Raw genomic sequence first — 14,416 nt, 5'->3', positions numbered from 1 at the left:
TGTGAAGAAAATTATTGAATTCACTGGGACAAAATTGTGATTTCACTAAACACTTCAACAAACAAACTGGACACAGCAAGTTCAATTTGATAGACATTTAAATAAAAATAAAGTTGGCAGTTATTGTGCACAGCTGTCTTCTATCTGCACTCTTTATGTGTATGATTTGAATGTACTTCAAATTATGCAGCCTACCTATGGAAAGTCTTTCCCATGGGCTATGGGAAACTGACCTATATACTGTTAATGTCCAGTGCACTGTGTGTGTACATCTGCACAGGAATGACCTAATTTCAAGAGCCGTGGGAGCCAGCGCATTTTTACATGCCGCGGACAATTCCCATTTGTGAAGGTAGAATCTGGCTAAAACTGGCTCCAATAAAAACGGAGAGCATATTTTTTTCCCTCTCTCTATGCTCCAAACTGTGCCATTAACTTCAGCTGCTCCTGGTTTTTATGCAACCAAAAATAATTTTATTCATGAGGTAAGAGCATTCCACTGTGCGAAGGAGATGGATAGGGGGAGAATGGGAGATGGAGGAGGATACACATAAGGAAACAGAGAGAGAGAGAGAAAGAGAAAGACCAAGGGAGATAGAGATAGGCGAGAGGGGGGAGGGGGGAATAAAAGGCTATTGTGTAAGGGAGTTCAGAAAGACTGTGGACTGACTCCAATGCAATCTTCTAAAAGATGTTCCTAAAAAGTTATGGCAGTCTGACCTTTTTCAAAGCAGAAATAACGACAATCATTTTTTCAGAGTTTCAATCTTCCTTTATAGCTTTAGACAGGAGAAATGAGGAAGGAAAGTGAAGAAGGAAAGTGTTGAAGGAAAGAATACTGGTTTTGCTCAAAAAGGACAGCGCTCAAATTGCAAGGTAAAAGGGTTCAGCCGAAAAAAAACCTATTAGGTCTACTGTACTTAAGACTAAACAACATTTTTCCACTTTTTCAAAAAATCCTCCCTATCCTCTATGAACCAGCCTCCGCTAGTGTGTGTAAGGTATCTGTGAATGTGTGTATGCATGCCTGTATGTCTGTTATGTGTATGTGTGTGTTTGTGCATGCTACCATAGACATTGAGGGTGGTGGTTCGGTTGCTGGCTCCCACCGCGTTCTCAGCCAGGCAGGTGTAGTCGCCCCCATCCTCCATCCGAACCCTCTCAATATGCAGACTGCCGTCCCTCCTCACCGTCACATACTGGTCTGAGGTCAGCTGGCAGAAGACAGCAGACACATACAAATACATAGAAGCATCAGTACACATGCATTCACACAAACAAACACGACATATATATATACAGCGAAACACAAACATTTGAATTTAGTTAGGCATATCAATTCTCTAGAAATGGTTATGACCATCTGTGAAGTTGCGAGATGAAAAAAGCTTCAGTAGCGTTATTTCTGCATGTGTTTTCTTTCTTTCTTTCTTTCTTTCTTTCTTTCTTTTCGTGTGTGTGTGTGTGTGTGTGTGTGTGTGTGTGTGTGTGTGTGTCCTCACCAGGCCGTAGTTGTGCAGCCACTGTCTCTCTGGCAGCGGGTTCCCAGCCAGCAGCACACAGGGCAGAGTCACCTGCTGGTCCTCGATCACACTGAGCACGCTCGGACTCATCGCAATGACAGGCGAGACTGCAGATATCAATCAATCAATCCATCAATCTATCAATCATATATTGCTTGTGTCAGAAAAATGAAAGGGAGGATAAGATGATGAGAGGAAAGGAAACAAGAAAATGACTAAGTAGAGTAATATCAACAGGTGTTTGCAAAAAGCGCAAGTGTATGAGTGTGTTTATATGTGTGTGTGTGTGTGTGTGTGTGTGTGTGTGTGTGTGTGTGTGTGTGTGGACAGCAGCCTGGATAGCAGCCCCTTCTGTGCACAGAAAACAAACCCTCACCTGACCTGTGTATGTGTGTAAGCCAGTAGGAGAAAGATTAGGAAGGTCTGTAGAGAGTTGACCCTGTTACATAAATCAACCGGCCAATTAGTTTGAACTTTTCACAGCAGTTACTTGTTGCCTTTGTGTTTTGGTTCTGCTGAAATTTGAATGAATGAGACAAGTTGCACACTCAGATTCCAAACATGCCCTGTCATGCGATGCTAGCCAACCCACGTTCTATCGCGCTCTGTGAATACTGTTGCCGTACTGAGCAATGGCAGGTTAAACCTCAAATTCCACTGCACGCATTGTGTTGTGTTGCCATCAGCTGAGTGTCAATGTGTCGTTCTAGCTGCTCCACAGTGTGTCGTTTTAAAGGAGGAGCAGAGGAGAAAAACATCTGTACCATATTCATCAGTTTCAATGCATTATTTCAATGCACTATATGAGGATGAACACATACGTCAGCTACTGAGAATTGAATTTTGGTGATTTTTGAGCATGGATGCTTCCATTAGACACGATGCAGTGAGAATGCAACGTGGGCAGTGGAACAGCTTTCACTGATATCAAAGGAAGGTAATTTGGTCCAGGGTCCAGTCGACCACTTGGCAGTGACGAGACCACAAAGATCAAGTAGTAATAAATGAGCAAAGTGGTTGTTTTTGAGACCGGGCCTCTCTCTCTCTCTCTCTCTCTCTCTCTCTCTCTCTCTCTCTCTCTCTCTCTCTCTCTCTCTCTCTCTCTCTCACTCTCTCTCTCTCTGCTGCTTTCACTCTCTGAGGACCAGCAGGTCACAAGGGTTCACAGCAATCTTTGCTCAGCCATCACACTGAAAACCAACCACATCCTACATTCCATATGGTTTTGCACCTTAACAAAGCTGTGAGGTCGCATGTGTGTGTGTGTGTGTGTGTGTGTGTGTTTTTGTGTGTGTGTGTGTGTGTGTGTGTGTGTGGTGCATAGGGAGTCCTTGGTTGCTATAAACATTGCATATTTACACATTTTCCACAGATTCTAAGAGTTTGTACAGACCCCTTTGTCCCCACACACCTGCACACACACACACACACACACAAACTTCATCATGACGTCATGTGTGTGTAAATGGTTTGGCTGTGTTCACACAGTCAGTGCTGGTGTCATCTGGGGGCTGTGATAGACAACTGGGTGTTGGCCAGGGGAATGTGACGACCACCCTGACCGGCCTGGGAACACACATCCACTCACACACACACACACACACACACACACACACACATACACATGCATACACACACTTCATATAAATACCACTTGACTATCTGAAATGTTGTGTTCACGTATGCCCTTCATTTATATTGTACATTGAAAGGCATCTAATGTGCTGTGTATGAAATGAAATGATTTCCCTCATATACAAAATGTGTTATGACCCTGGGTCCAAACAAACATCTGCCAAACCATGTTAAACATGCATGAGTGAGAAAATAAATGTGAAATTATAAGACATCTGTAGGACACTGACAGCAGAAACACATTCAGTGATCTGCACAAAATCACTTCCCTCCACATTCATCATTTTCCAAAGCATACTAACCACTCACGTGTGTGTGTGTGTGTGTGTGTGTGTGTGTGTGCTATAAGGAGACTGTGTCAGTAGGGAAGTGGGGCAGTAATATGTGTCAGCTGGGTGGCTCTGTCTCTTCTAACCTTTGGCCCACATATAAAGGCCCTGTGTGTTTCCAGTGGAGACACCGTGGTTAACAAGGCACACGTGTTCAAACACACCCACTTAAATGTGCTAATGAACTCGCACACACGTGTAAAGACTGAAACACACATGTACATAGACATACAGGCAGATAGACACAGAAGCACACACACAGGTTGTTAGTATGTTTGGGAAAATGTACTGGACATGGAGAGTGGAGATGATTTTGACAATGACTGAACATACTCAGACAATCAGGCGTGTGTGTGTGTGTGTGTGTGTGTGTGTGTCCTGTACTTCACGTGGCTATGCCTTTGAAGTGCAAAAGCACAGGGAGTGAGGAGACATACAGAACAGAACTCTGATCAATAATCTAAGCTATGGACACGCTGGGCCTCGCTCACTTCAATCACATCTAAAACATGTATAGGAATGCAGGTAAAAGATTAATCTCTTTCAAGCTGCAGACCAGCCGTGGGTCCACTGCTAAGCCTCAATGTCAAGATGATTCAGTGTCAGCGCTGCGTCTTAGCAGGATAACTCATGAAGCAACAGATAGCTCAGCATGTTACCAATGAAACCGTGGACCGCATTACGTGAGAAATGGAGAAAGGGAAACAAATGATTCTCTCTCTTTCAGCCTTTCTGTCTCTGTCCATCTACCTCTCTTTCTCATTCTCCTTACCTCAGACACACACACACACACACACACACAAAGTGCTCTTTTTCCTCACATGACTTCTGCCGATCTGACATCCCTTCATACCCTGCCAGGGAATTTGAGCCCTTTTTTCAGTAAGTTCACCCCTACATTCCCTCACTCTCCACCGTAACTCAAGCAGAGTCCGGACGCAAATGAAAAATCACTCAGGGATGCCTGCTCCCTCCCTTAAATATCTCCCGCTGCGAATACAAGCTTTCATTTCAAAACTGGGGAAATGTTATGTTTTGCTCTTTGCATGCAACCAAAGACAGAGAGATAGACAGAGAGACAGATAGAGAGATATTTGGAATGATGTGGCACTTACCCAGTCCAGTCACTGTGACCCTGGCCTGGGTCTGGATCCTGCCAAAGTGGTTGTGGGCCTCGCACACATACACCGCCTCATCCTCCACCCACAGGTCTGAGAGAGAGAGGGAGAGAAAGAGAGAGAGATAGATAGATAGATAGAGAGAGAGAGAGAGAGAGAGAGAGAGAGAGAGTCTAATGTTAGTGTGAACCCAGTGCATTCATGTATGTGTGTAATTTACAGTACACGTACTGTATATGCACATATCTCATTGAAAACTCACTGGTGATGTGCAGCTCCCCCCGGCTCTGTGCGACGGCGCTGCGTGTGTGCGGCCTGCTGAAGAGGGCGGAGCCGTCCTCTCTCCTCCAGCTGACCTGCGGTTCGGGGTGACCCTGGGCGAGACACGGCAGGGTCACGTTGGAGCCGATGTCCGCCGCCACGTCAGATGGCTCTTGGGTGAACTTGGGTGCAGCTGGGGTCAGGGTTGAAAGGCGGCAGAGGTCGCAAAGGTTAGGGACACCCGTCCATCTGTATTCCATTCTACAGACAGTCAACCTGTCCGTCAAGGGAGCTTGGGGTTGTCAGTTCACTACGGATTTTAAGACCAGGACTCGGTTGCACCAGCTTTGCATGAGTTTAATAAATTTGCTATGGGAATAAAGTCCCTAGAAGAGGCAGAGAGTTTGAATTTTACCAATAGTTAGGCCATATTATAATTATCATGGACGTTAAGTCATTACTAGGATGAGTAGCCAATCAGTGATCAAATATAGAGTGATGTCATCATTGACATAAACCACTTGGAATCGTACTGTAGTAGCAATTCTAAGAATTTGTATTTTTTATACCTACACAGATATGATGATGATGAGATGCAATCCCTTTTATTTTAGTAAAAAACTAACAATTTACTGTTGGTTGTAGCAACTAGATTCCATTTGAACTAACATTTTTAGTTGAGATTTGTTGAGTATACCAATTCAGAAAACTAGAAAATGTGCTCAGTAGAGCACAGACCTCCGCCATGTCTAACAACACCCCGCATGGAAGTAATGCACCTTTTAGTGATATGCCACGCCCACCACCACCCCCCTTTTGGCCAATCGACATGAAAATTTAATCAGTTCTTCCTTGGCCCATAACTAACCTTCATATCAAGTTTTGTGAAAATTCTTGCCCAACTTTTTGAGATATCCTGCTAACAGGTGGACGGACACCTGTTACCCGAACACACAGACCCGGGTGAAAACATTACCTCCTTGGCAGAGGGAATAACAATGCACCATAACAAACCAGCAACAAACAAGGGACACTTTCTCCCTTCCCTCCCTTTTGCCCATTCCTTGTTTTTTACGTTTTTAATTCACCAAGAAATGCCCTTGCTATGCATTCTAACTCTGTGGTCATTATATGGAGTTGCTTACTGTACTTCTGCCAAGCTGACTAAACCTTTGGTGGCACTCTCACCTCCGACATCGAGAGAGATCTGTCCTGACGAGGTGCCGGCAGGGTTGACAGCCACACAGGTGTAATCCCCAGCATCCACATCCTGGGTCTCCTTGATGGTCAGCGTCCCTCCCAGGACATCAACGTCTATGAAGGACGATGGATGGAGCTGGAGGTCTCCTAGTGATGAGGACCAATCCATCAGTTGAGTTTGGGTCGACTCAGTTCTTATCAGTGCCTGTCTTAAGTTGGGACTACTCAAGCTATCAAAGCAATTTTTTTTTTACTGTAATTTGATTTGGCTTTGTTTTGTTCTGTGGCGTTCCATAATACAAGGCTGTCTATTCAGAGCTATTTCTCCACGGTCACATGTGGGTGTAATAATCCCTTCGGTCTGGAGAATAACTTTATATGTAGATTCTGTCTCAACAGAATCACTGAATCCGGAATCACTCCAGTTCACTAGGGATCTTTATTGTAGTGGGACTAAACTGCAACAGCAATCGAATACAGTTGGCAAAATAAAACCCATTAAATACAAAACAGAGCATTGCACTGTCATTGTGTGTGTGTGTGTGTGTGTGTGTGTGTGGGAGGGGGGGGGGGGGGGGGGTTTGTGGGTGTTGTTACATCTCCATTGAGATGTACACAAAAAAATAAGCGTGGAAAAGCTGTCAGCGAAACACTTCCTGTCAGCCAGACGTCAAAACATTTCACTTCCTATAAACTTCCCTATCCTTTCTAGGCAAAGAGGGCTGTTTTATATAGTGTGTGTGTGTGTGTGTATGCATGTATGTGTGTACTTACTGCATGTGCATATGTGTGCCTGTGTTTATTTTCTTAACATGTTTGTATAGAGTGTCTGAATAGCATTTTTTTGTCTAGCGCAGCTAAAAGTGTATCCAAGTTTGTACGTCTCCCTCCTTCGCGGGAGTGTTACCTTTGTACCACCAGATCTCAGGCTGCGGGGTTCCAGACGCTGAGCAGGCCATCACTGTGGTTTCTCCAAGACCAATGAGAATCTCACTCAGCGCCACTGTCACCACAGGAGATTCTAGGGAAGCAAAAATTGTTGAAGGATGGACAGTAAATCGCTACAACAGAGAGAGCAAACGCAATAAGATCTAGTGTGTGTATAGGTGTGTGTGTGTATGTGTGTGTGCGCCTTTGCGTCTTTGTGTGTGGAAGATGTGATTTAGGCTGTTCAGATGGGTGTATTTTTACATAAAATTCTTGGCTACTGCTTTAAGATGTTTGGTTGTATTGGTTGTATGTTGTATGTACAATATGTGTGTGTTTTTGCATGTTGTCAATCTGTCTGTGTTTGCCCTACAATACTCACCAATATAAGTGAGGGTGGAGGTCATTGTGTCTGTTCCAGCCTGGTTGCTGGCCAGACAGCCGTACACTCCTCCATCCTTCAGCTCCATGTTCCTTATAACCAGCGTACCATCAGGAGTCATCCTGTGTCTGAACATGCAAGAGGATCAAGTCAGCATTTTCACTGCATTTCTGCTTGATTACACATCACACGGTGGAGAGTGACAGGGAAGATGGGAGAGAGAGGGAAAGGATTCTGATTCAGGATTCAAACATTATGTTCAAATGTATATTTGCCTAGTGAGTGTCTGGCTGGCCTTGTTTTCTGCTTTACAATTACATCATTACAATGAAGTGTAACTACACAGGTTCCCAGAATCCCAGTTCAGGCTATGTTATCAAATGTTACAATGTCTCCTACCATGAAAACTGATAAAATACTGAAGGAGGAGGACTGTATACTGTGCTTTAAGAAAAGGATACAATAACTGTGATCACAGACTCCCTATACACACCATGATAAACCACACACTCATTTACTAATTGGTTACTCGGTTACTAATAAATAGAGCATGAAAGGTTTAAAATGAGAACACCTGTGAACCTTTGAAGCACAACACATTAAACGAAAGGCAAAATAGCGCTCTGCCTGTACATCATCACCTCTTCTAATCATTGCTTTTCTTGCAGGTCTATGCCTGTCAGCAGATCTGTTGGTAAGTGAAAGGTCATGAATTCACCTGTTGGACCCCATGATGAACATGTCGTTGTGGGTCCAGACCAGGCGGGGTGGAGGGTAGCCGCTGGCTGAGCACTTGATCCTCACTTCCTGTCCTGTCATGAAAGTCTGGTTCCGAGGCTCCACTGAAACCCTGGGCACCTCTGCAGGAAGACAGGAGAGATAAAAATCAATTTAAATCACTCAATTAATCAATCAGTTACTGAAGACATTCTACTGATCGCAATGGCCAAATTCAACCCATCAGTCAAACTATCTATCTATGAAACAATCAAACAATCAAAGTGAAGTAAGGTGAGGAGCCATTTTTAAGCTGTAATCAGTTCAAAGGTCAGGAGCAAATTTCCTAGTTTGGAAGTTCATTTTCTTGGGGGTGAAAACACAAATGGACAAATGGAAATTCATTGTTATTTCCATCCTTTGGCCTGTGAGATCTTGAAAAGATCTTGACTCAAGTAGATAATCATATCATCGACCCAAGGTTTTGTTGTTGTTGACAATCTGTATTGGACCTGTACATGTAACTCATGAACTCGCGCAGATATTTGCTGTGATTTTTTCCAGGCCAGCATTGCCCAGAGGCCTGACTGAACTTAGGCTCAGTCACAAGATGTAATAGAGCATGAACTTTTATTTTCACTGTAGCAGGAAGAGTGATGCCTGTTACTACAACCAATAATGTTTCACGGCATATCTTTCACCCTCATCTCTCCTTTTATTGGTAAAACAGGGAGGAATATTGAATCCAGACCCCGCAAAGCCGTGGAATCTGGAGCGATTTTCCAATTGATTCATGATGTGTAACTCATCCCTGTAAGGGTGTGTTTTCTCTATTTCATCCCCACTGCCAGAAGCATCTCCAGAGTCTCTGGCCTTTCCAACTTGTAGAAAACTCAATGCGAGAGCTCGACTTCTCAATGGGGGAGAGAGAGAACTTGAAAGGATAATTCCAAAAAAACGAAATTCCCTTCATGAGTCCATTTGAAACGCCAGAGAGGGATTTATTCTTTCCTGTGACCAGAGGCAAGACAGTGACATGTGACCGTGTCATTCCTTGCATGCCATCAGTAAATTGTACTGTAAGACAACTTCTTTGGACAGGCTCAGAGAAAGAACCGGGGCGATAGAGGAGGGCCAGCAGTCACAAGTTCAGCAGGCTGAACAGAGACACAGAGGTACAGTAGGTGTGAAGGAATGTATGGTGTTTGTGCCGATGTTCCATCTATCCAGGCTTCAAGCATCGGAGATGTCACGTTTTGAAGGATATATAATGCATTTACCAGATGCCGCCAATAAATTTACAGCCGTTTGATATATTACAACCTTGACTTGAAACAAATTGAAATACCTCAACTTGGAATTGTGTCAATGCTTCATCTTAGCAGCGCCTAAGGCTATACAGTGATTATTATACAAGCCATACGGGGTCAAAAGTAAGGTCCTCGGAACAACTGTCGGGCCCCTTTCTCCTTGTTTACAGCCCGGCCCGGCCCGGCCCACTCCTCGCTCACCTCTCCCTCTCTCCAGGTCACCTTGCCCTGTGGAGGCAGGAACTTCTCTCTGATCAGGAACTAGGCGGTTCTTGAGAGGGGAGACACATACTTCCACCCTTACTCAGCAGCACCCTTTACGTGTCAGGGAGAAACCTGTCTTTAGCTCTCCCTTCATCACCTGCTCCCTCTCTTACCTCCCTCCCTCCCTCTCTCCCTCTACATCCGCCTTCTCTCTCCCTCTCTTTCTGTCTCTGCTCCCCTCCCTACCTCTCCCTTCATCCCCTTCTCGCTCCCTGTGCGCTCCGTCCGAGTGTTGTAAGGTGTCAGCAGGCCTGACCCACTTCAAAGTGGGGCTAATGACTAGGATGGGACTGACCAGGGGGTAATTAGAAAACCCCGGGGCTTGCTAACAGCTGTTCAGGAGAGAGAGAGAGGGAAAGAGAGAGAGAGAGAGAGAGAGAGAGAGAGATGAGGCAGAGCAAGATGGGGCAGAGCAAAAGAGAATAGAAGAAATTGCTAGGAAATTAAGAGAAAGATACGGTAAGAAAGAAAAACAGAATGACAGGATCATTGGAAAAAAAGATAATCACATACAGGTAAGGAGTGCGCCGAAGAGAAAAATGTCCACCGAAGCCTGGGAAAATGTTTTAGGGTCAATTGAGCAACTTATCACTCAATGAGACGAGCCAGGGCAGGCCGGTGGAGCTCTGCAGCACTAGCATTAAAGCCTTGAGCTTCTCAATCTGTGTCATGAAGGTTTACCTTGCCCCAACTAAAAATCACAGTGAACTTTTCAAATCAACTCATATTCAAATGTAGGTCAAGAAAAAGGGACAATTTAAGTTCAAATGCAAGTTTACTGAGAATTACAGCAGAATTGACTTTTGATTTTAAGGCGAAAGAACCAAATTGTTTTACAGGTGAGAGCATCAGGTCCTGGCAGGACACAGACACTGGCAGTCTGTGAGGGTGAAGGAGAAAGTTGCCTATCGTAGCTCATAGCGAGCAGCATATGGCCTTTGAATTAACTTCTCCTGGGACTGATGGTTGTATAACAAAGTAAATACAGGATGTTCATTTAGACAGATTGGATTATGAAAAACGACTGCCCCTCTCTCTCTCTCCTCTGCCTCTACCTCCTGGGTTGTCCTTGAGGGGATCCGGCTGAGCTGCTAAGGGTGGCTTTTATCGTTGTATTACATCGCCATTTCCTGGCCGGGCGCGGGCCCGTGCTCCGCCGCGCTACAGCCGGACGGCCAGCTATACTCTCTCCCATCTGTCGGACAATGTGTTCCTGATTCAGTGTCAGCGAAGTGTTAGGAACGGGACTATGAGAGCTGTCTGGAGATGGAAAACTCTAGGTTAGCAGCGCTGCCTGAGAGTCAGGCATAAATCATTTTCACACGTCCCATAAAGCATTAGGGTGAATTATGGGGAGCAAGAGAGGGGAGGGGGGGGGAGGGCTACTGGGAGATGATCATGTGTTTGAGAGCGCGGTTAGTGTTTGCCAGGAGTCCCATTCCCCTACAGTGTAAATCTCAGAGTGTCACACACACACCACACACACTTACTGTACACAGTGAATCTCACACATGCTTGAACATGCACGCACACACACATATATGCCAGTGACAAAAATTAAACACACATTTACAAAACTGCAAATCACAATAAAACAATCGTGTTCAACTGTAGCCTAGTAGCTTCTGCTGCTGGAACTGCATGTAACTGCTAACATCAAATTCCCCCCAAAAATTGTTGCCAGTGTCCCTAATGCTCTCTAATCTTTAACTTCTTCTACTATTTAACACACAGACACACACACACACACACACACACACACACTACTCACCTTGCACAGTGAGATAGATTCGTTCCACGGTCGCCCCTCCTTCGTTGACAGCGATGCACTCGTACCAGCCGGCGTGATCCGGGGTGACGCCGTACACCTCCAGCGAGAGGTTGCCCAGGGCGCGCACCCGTGGGTCCGCCCGGGCATCTTGGCCCCCTCTCAGCCAGGTGAGGTTGAAGCCGACGGTGCTGACAACGTGGCAGGTGAGGACAGCGTGGGAGCCGGGGGAGACGGTGACGTTCCCCTCCGCTGTGACGGCAGGAGGAGGCTCTGCAGGACGAGAGTGGAATAGTGTTGGTGGCAGCCAGAAGCCTTGGACTATAAAGAGAAGTCGGCTTCACAGGAATTCAGAGAAACTGGGTTATTCTTTCATTGACACTCTTGTAGAGACATGAAGCATTTTCTACAATGCAGGGTTCCAAATGCGTTTTTGAAGGCTGATTCTAATATTTTTAGACGGAGGCTGTGATAACTGATATTTTGAGCAGATATTAGTTTATTTTCATGCCAAAAAAGTATTCGGTGTTTCCCCCAAGAATTTTACTCTTGACAGGGTGGAAAAGCCCCTGAAACAACATTTAGACCATGGGACATTACAACATTCCATTAAAAACCAAAACCTCTTAAGATTAACAGCTTCTTAAGGTAGGGTGACCCACTCCACCTATTCAATGGAATACATAAATGAATAATAAATGAAGAAAATAAAAAATAAATGAAGAATTAATTTACAAAAAAAACAAAATTGAACAATGAATTAATAAATAGAAAAAAAAATGCCATTGTGTCATGTCATTTTACAGACTGCATTTACATAGCTGTGGTCAGGGAGGAACCTGCATCATATCCGCAGTGGGCGACATAACTGGCCAATATCTCATATTTAATAAAAGGCCAATATCGGTCTGACATAGTATCAGCAAAGTAGTAGCATAGTATCGGTCTAACCCTTGTACAATGTATAGCTGTTCCCTGCGGTGTGTGTGTGTGTGTGTGTGTGTGTGTGTGTGTTTGTGTGGTGGTACTCCTCAGTGTATGAAGATATTCCATGTAGTTTAGCTGTGTGTGAGAGAAAAATTGAAACACCATCCATCAGAATGATGTTCACGTTCACCATTCATCAGAGTCATGGTGATCTCTTTCTCCTCTCTATTCCTGTCTATCTCCCCCTCTCTCTCTCTCTCTCTTTCTCTCTCTTTTCTCCAGTCATCACGTAGAAAACGCTCATCCCTTGAGCCTCGGTGTGTCGTCAATCATTTTCCAGAGGTGAGCCAGAGCTATGCGGGGAAAGGGGGGAATGGCGGGAAAGGAGAGAGGAGGGGAGAAGAGAGGTAGAGGAGGCTTTGGCTCTGCTAGAAGGAGCAAGGAGGATGCTGGGGATTTCAACACACCTCCTTGGGATTACGGTGACATAAATTTGGCAGCTGAGGGGGCGTGTGTGTGTGTGTGTGTGTGTGTATGTAGGAGCGTAAAATGAGAGGGTCTGTCATCCTGTTAAGAATATCACTGGCCCAGTGACAAAGCTTTGAGCAGCAGTTGAGGGGGATTGAGTTTAGCTAATCTTAGGGCAGAAAAAGTGTCATGAGAGGCTAAGGTTGGACAAACCAAGTCCCCTCTGCACCTTCTGACTGTATAGACAGTAGGTGAGTTACAGTAATGAGCTACACCCACATGTTCCACAGATCCCCGCCTGGCTCTTTTGCTGACTCCCCTTCTGCAATATCACAAAACATCTTTCAGCTCCCTCTCACTCTCTGTTCCTCTGCACCCGCACCCCCCGCCCCCCCCCCACTGTCTTTCCCTCTACTTGGCATTCGTCAAGCTGATGAAGCTCCAGTGAATTCCACAGAGCAGGAAGTTGTTTGTAAAGCAAAATTCGGGCAAAGAGAATTCTGCTGACTGCACTGGGACTCACGCGGTGTCAGCTCTGGTCTCCCATAACGGAAAGGTTTCAGGTTGAAAAAAACAAATGACCCACAGAGGATTTCAGTAATAGGAAACAATCTATTTTTGTTTGTGATTGAGGCTATAAACAAGTATATGAAGTATGGAGATCAGGCATGCTTGTCCTGTTAGGTGCCAGAAGTATTTTCTCCTTAACATCAGCCAAGACATTTACTGGGCAAAAATTGAAACCACCAGCTCTCTGAGATTGTAAAAGAGTTGCATTTATTACTGTAGTGACCATTGAGTAGTTTCAACCTCTGTTTTTGTATTGAAACCATACCATGAACTATCACTACACTGCTTTTTCTTAGTCTATGGGATGTAACAACAACAAATTTATGACATGTGCATGTGTTCCTTCATCTTATACCATAAAGCTACAGTCCATTGCTTTACAAATCAGGCACACAAACCATATCATAAATCCCATGGCTTGATCGCTGTGAGGCATGGATTGAAAAAGTCAGGTTGTGAGTTGGGGTCACATTCTCCATAAGGTTACATTCATTCCTCCACCACACAGGGTCTCTGCACGAGATGAACAGCCAGTGACCCTGAAGCCTATAAAATTCAAACGCACATCAACTGGTGCTTGGATTCCAGCCGTAATCAGTGTATTCCCTAAGTAGCATGTGTGTGTGTATGTGTGTATGTAAGCCTATGTCCTATTGAGCATGACGTAAACTTCACTGTTACTCTTGCTGCACCATTTCACTTGTGGTATTTTATGTGTGTATGTGTGTGTGTGTGTGTGTGTGTGTGTTTGTGTGCCTGGAAGTGTTTTCCTCTACACATGATATAGGTACATTAAGGACAACGATACTTTAAATCACCCACTGCCCTGCAAGTAGATCCATCACACGCTAATTACTCTTGTTGGCACAGACTAATGTATGCCAGCTCCCCAATTTACGCAATCCTGTCCGACAGTGCTAGCTCATTACACATGGTGATGGAGGGTAGCACACCATGCAGTGGTAAATGAATAATAAGCTACACACAGGGGGACTGGTGTCTACTCATACCTTGACA

General features: G+C 44.8%; 1 protein-coding gene across 1 annotated transcript in view; it reads right to left on the bottom strand.

The window, feature by feature from the left end:
• hmcn1 (hemicentin 1) overlaps positions 1-14,416 on the bottom strand; it is a 95,909-nt gene that overhangs the window by 50,543 nt on the left and 30,950 nt on the right. Inside the window, 9 exon segments of the mRNA XM_078285502.1 lie at positions 1,070-1,214; positions 1,503-1,630; positions 4,603-4,698; positions 4,868-5,059; positions 6,055-6,213; positions 6,974-7,087; positions 7,376-7,503; positions 8,094-8,235; positions 11,438-11,707. Of these exon segments, the coding sequence (XP_078141628.1) occupies positions 1,070-1,214; positions 1,503-1,630; positions 4,603-4,698; positions 4,868-5,059; positions 6,055-6,213; positions 6,974-7,087; positions 7,376-7,503; positions 8,094-8,235; positions 11,438-11,707 (1,374 nt within the window).

This window comes from Centroberyx gerrardi, chromosome 9 (assembly GCF_048128805.1).
Source record: "Centroberyx gerrardi isolate f3 chromosome 9, fCenGer3.hap1.cur.20231027, whole genome shotgun sequence".
Classification (NCBI taxonomy): Eukaryota; Metazoa; Chordata; class Actinopteri; order Beryciformes; family Berycidae; genus Centroberyx; species Centroberyx gerrardi.
This window is presented reverse-complemented; position numbering and strand designations above follow the sequence as displayed.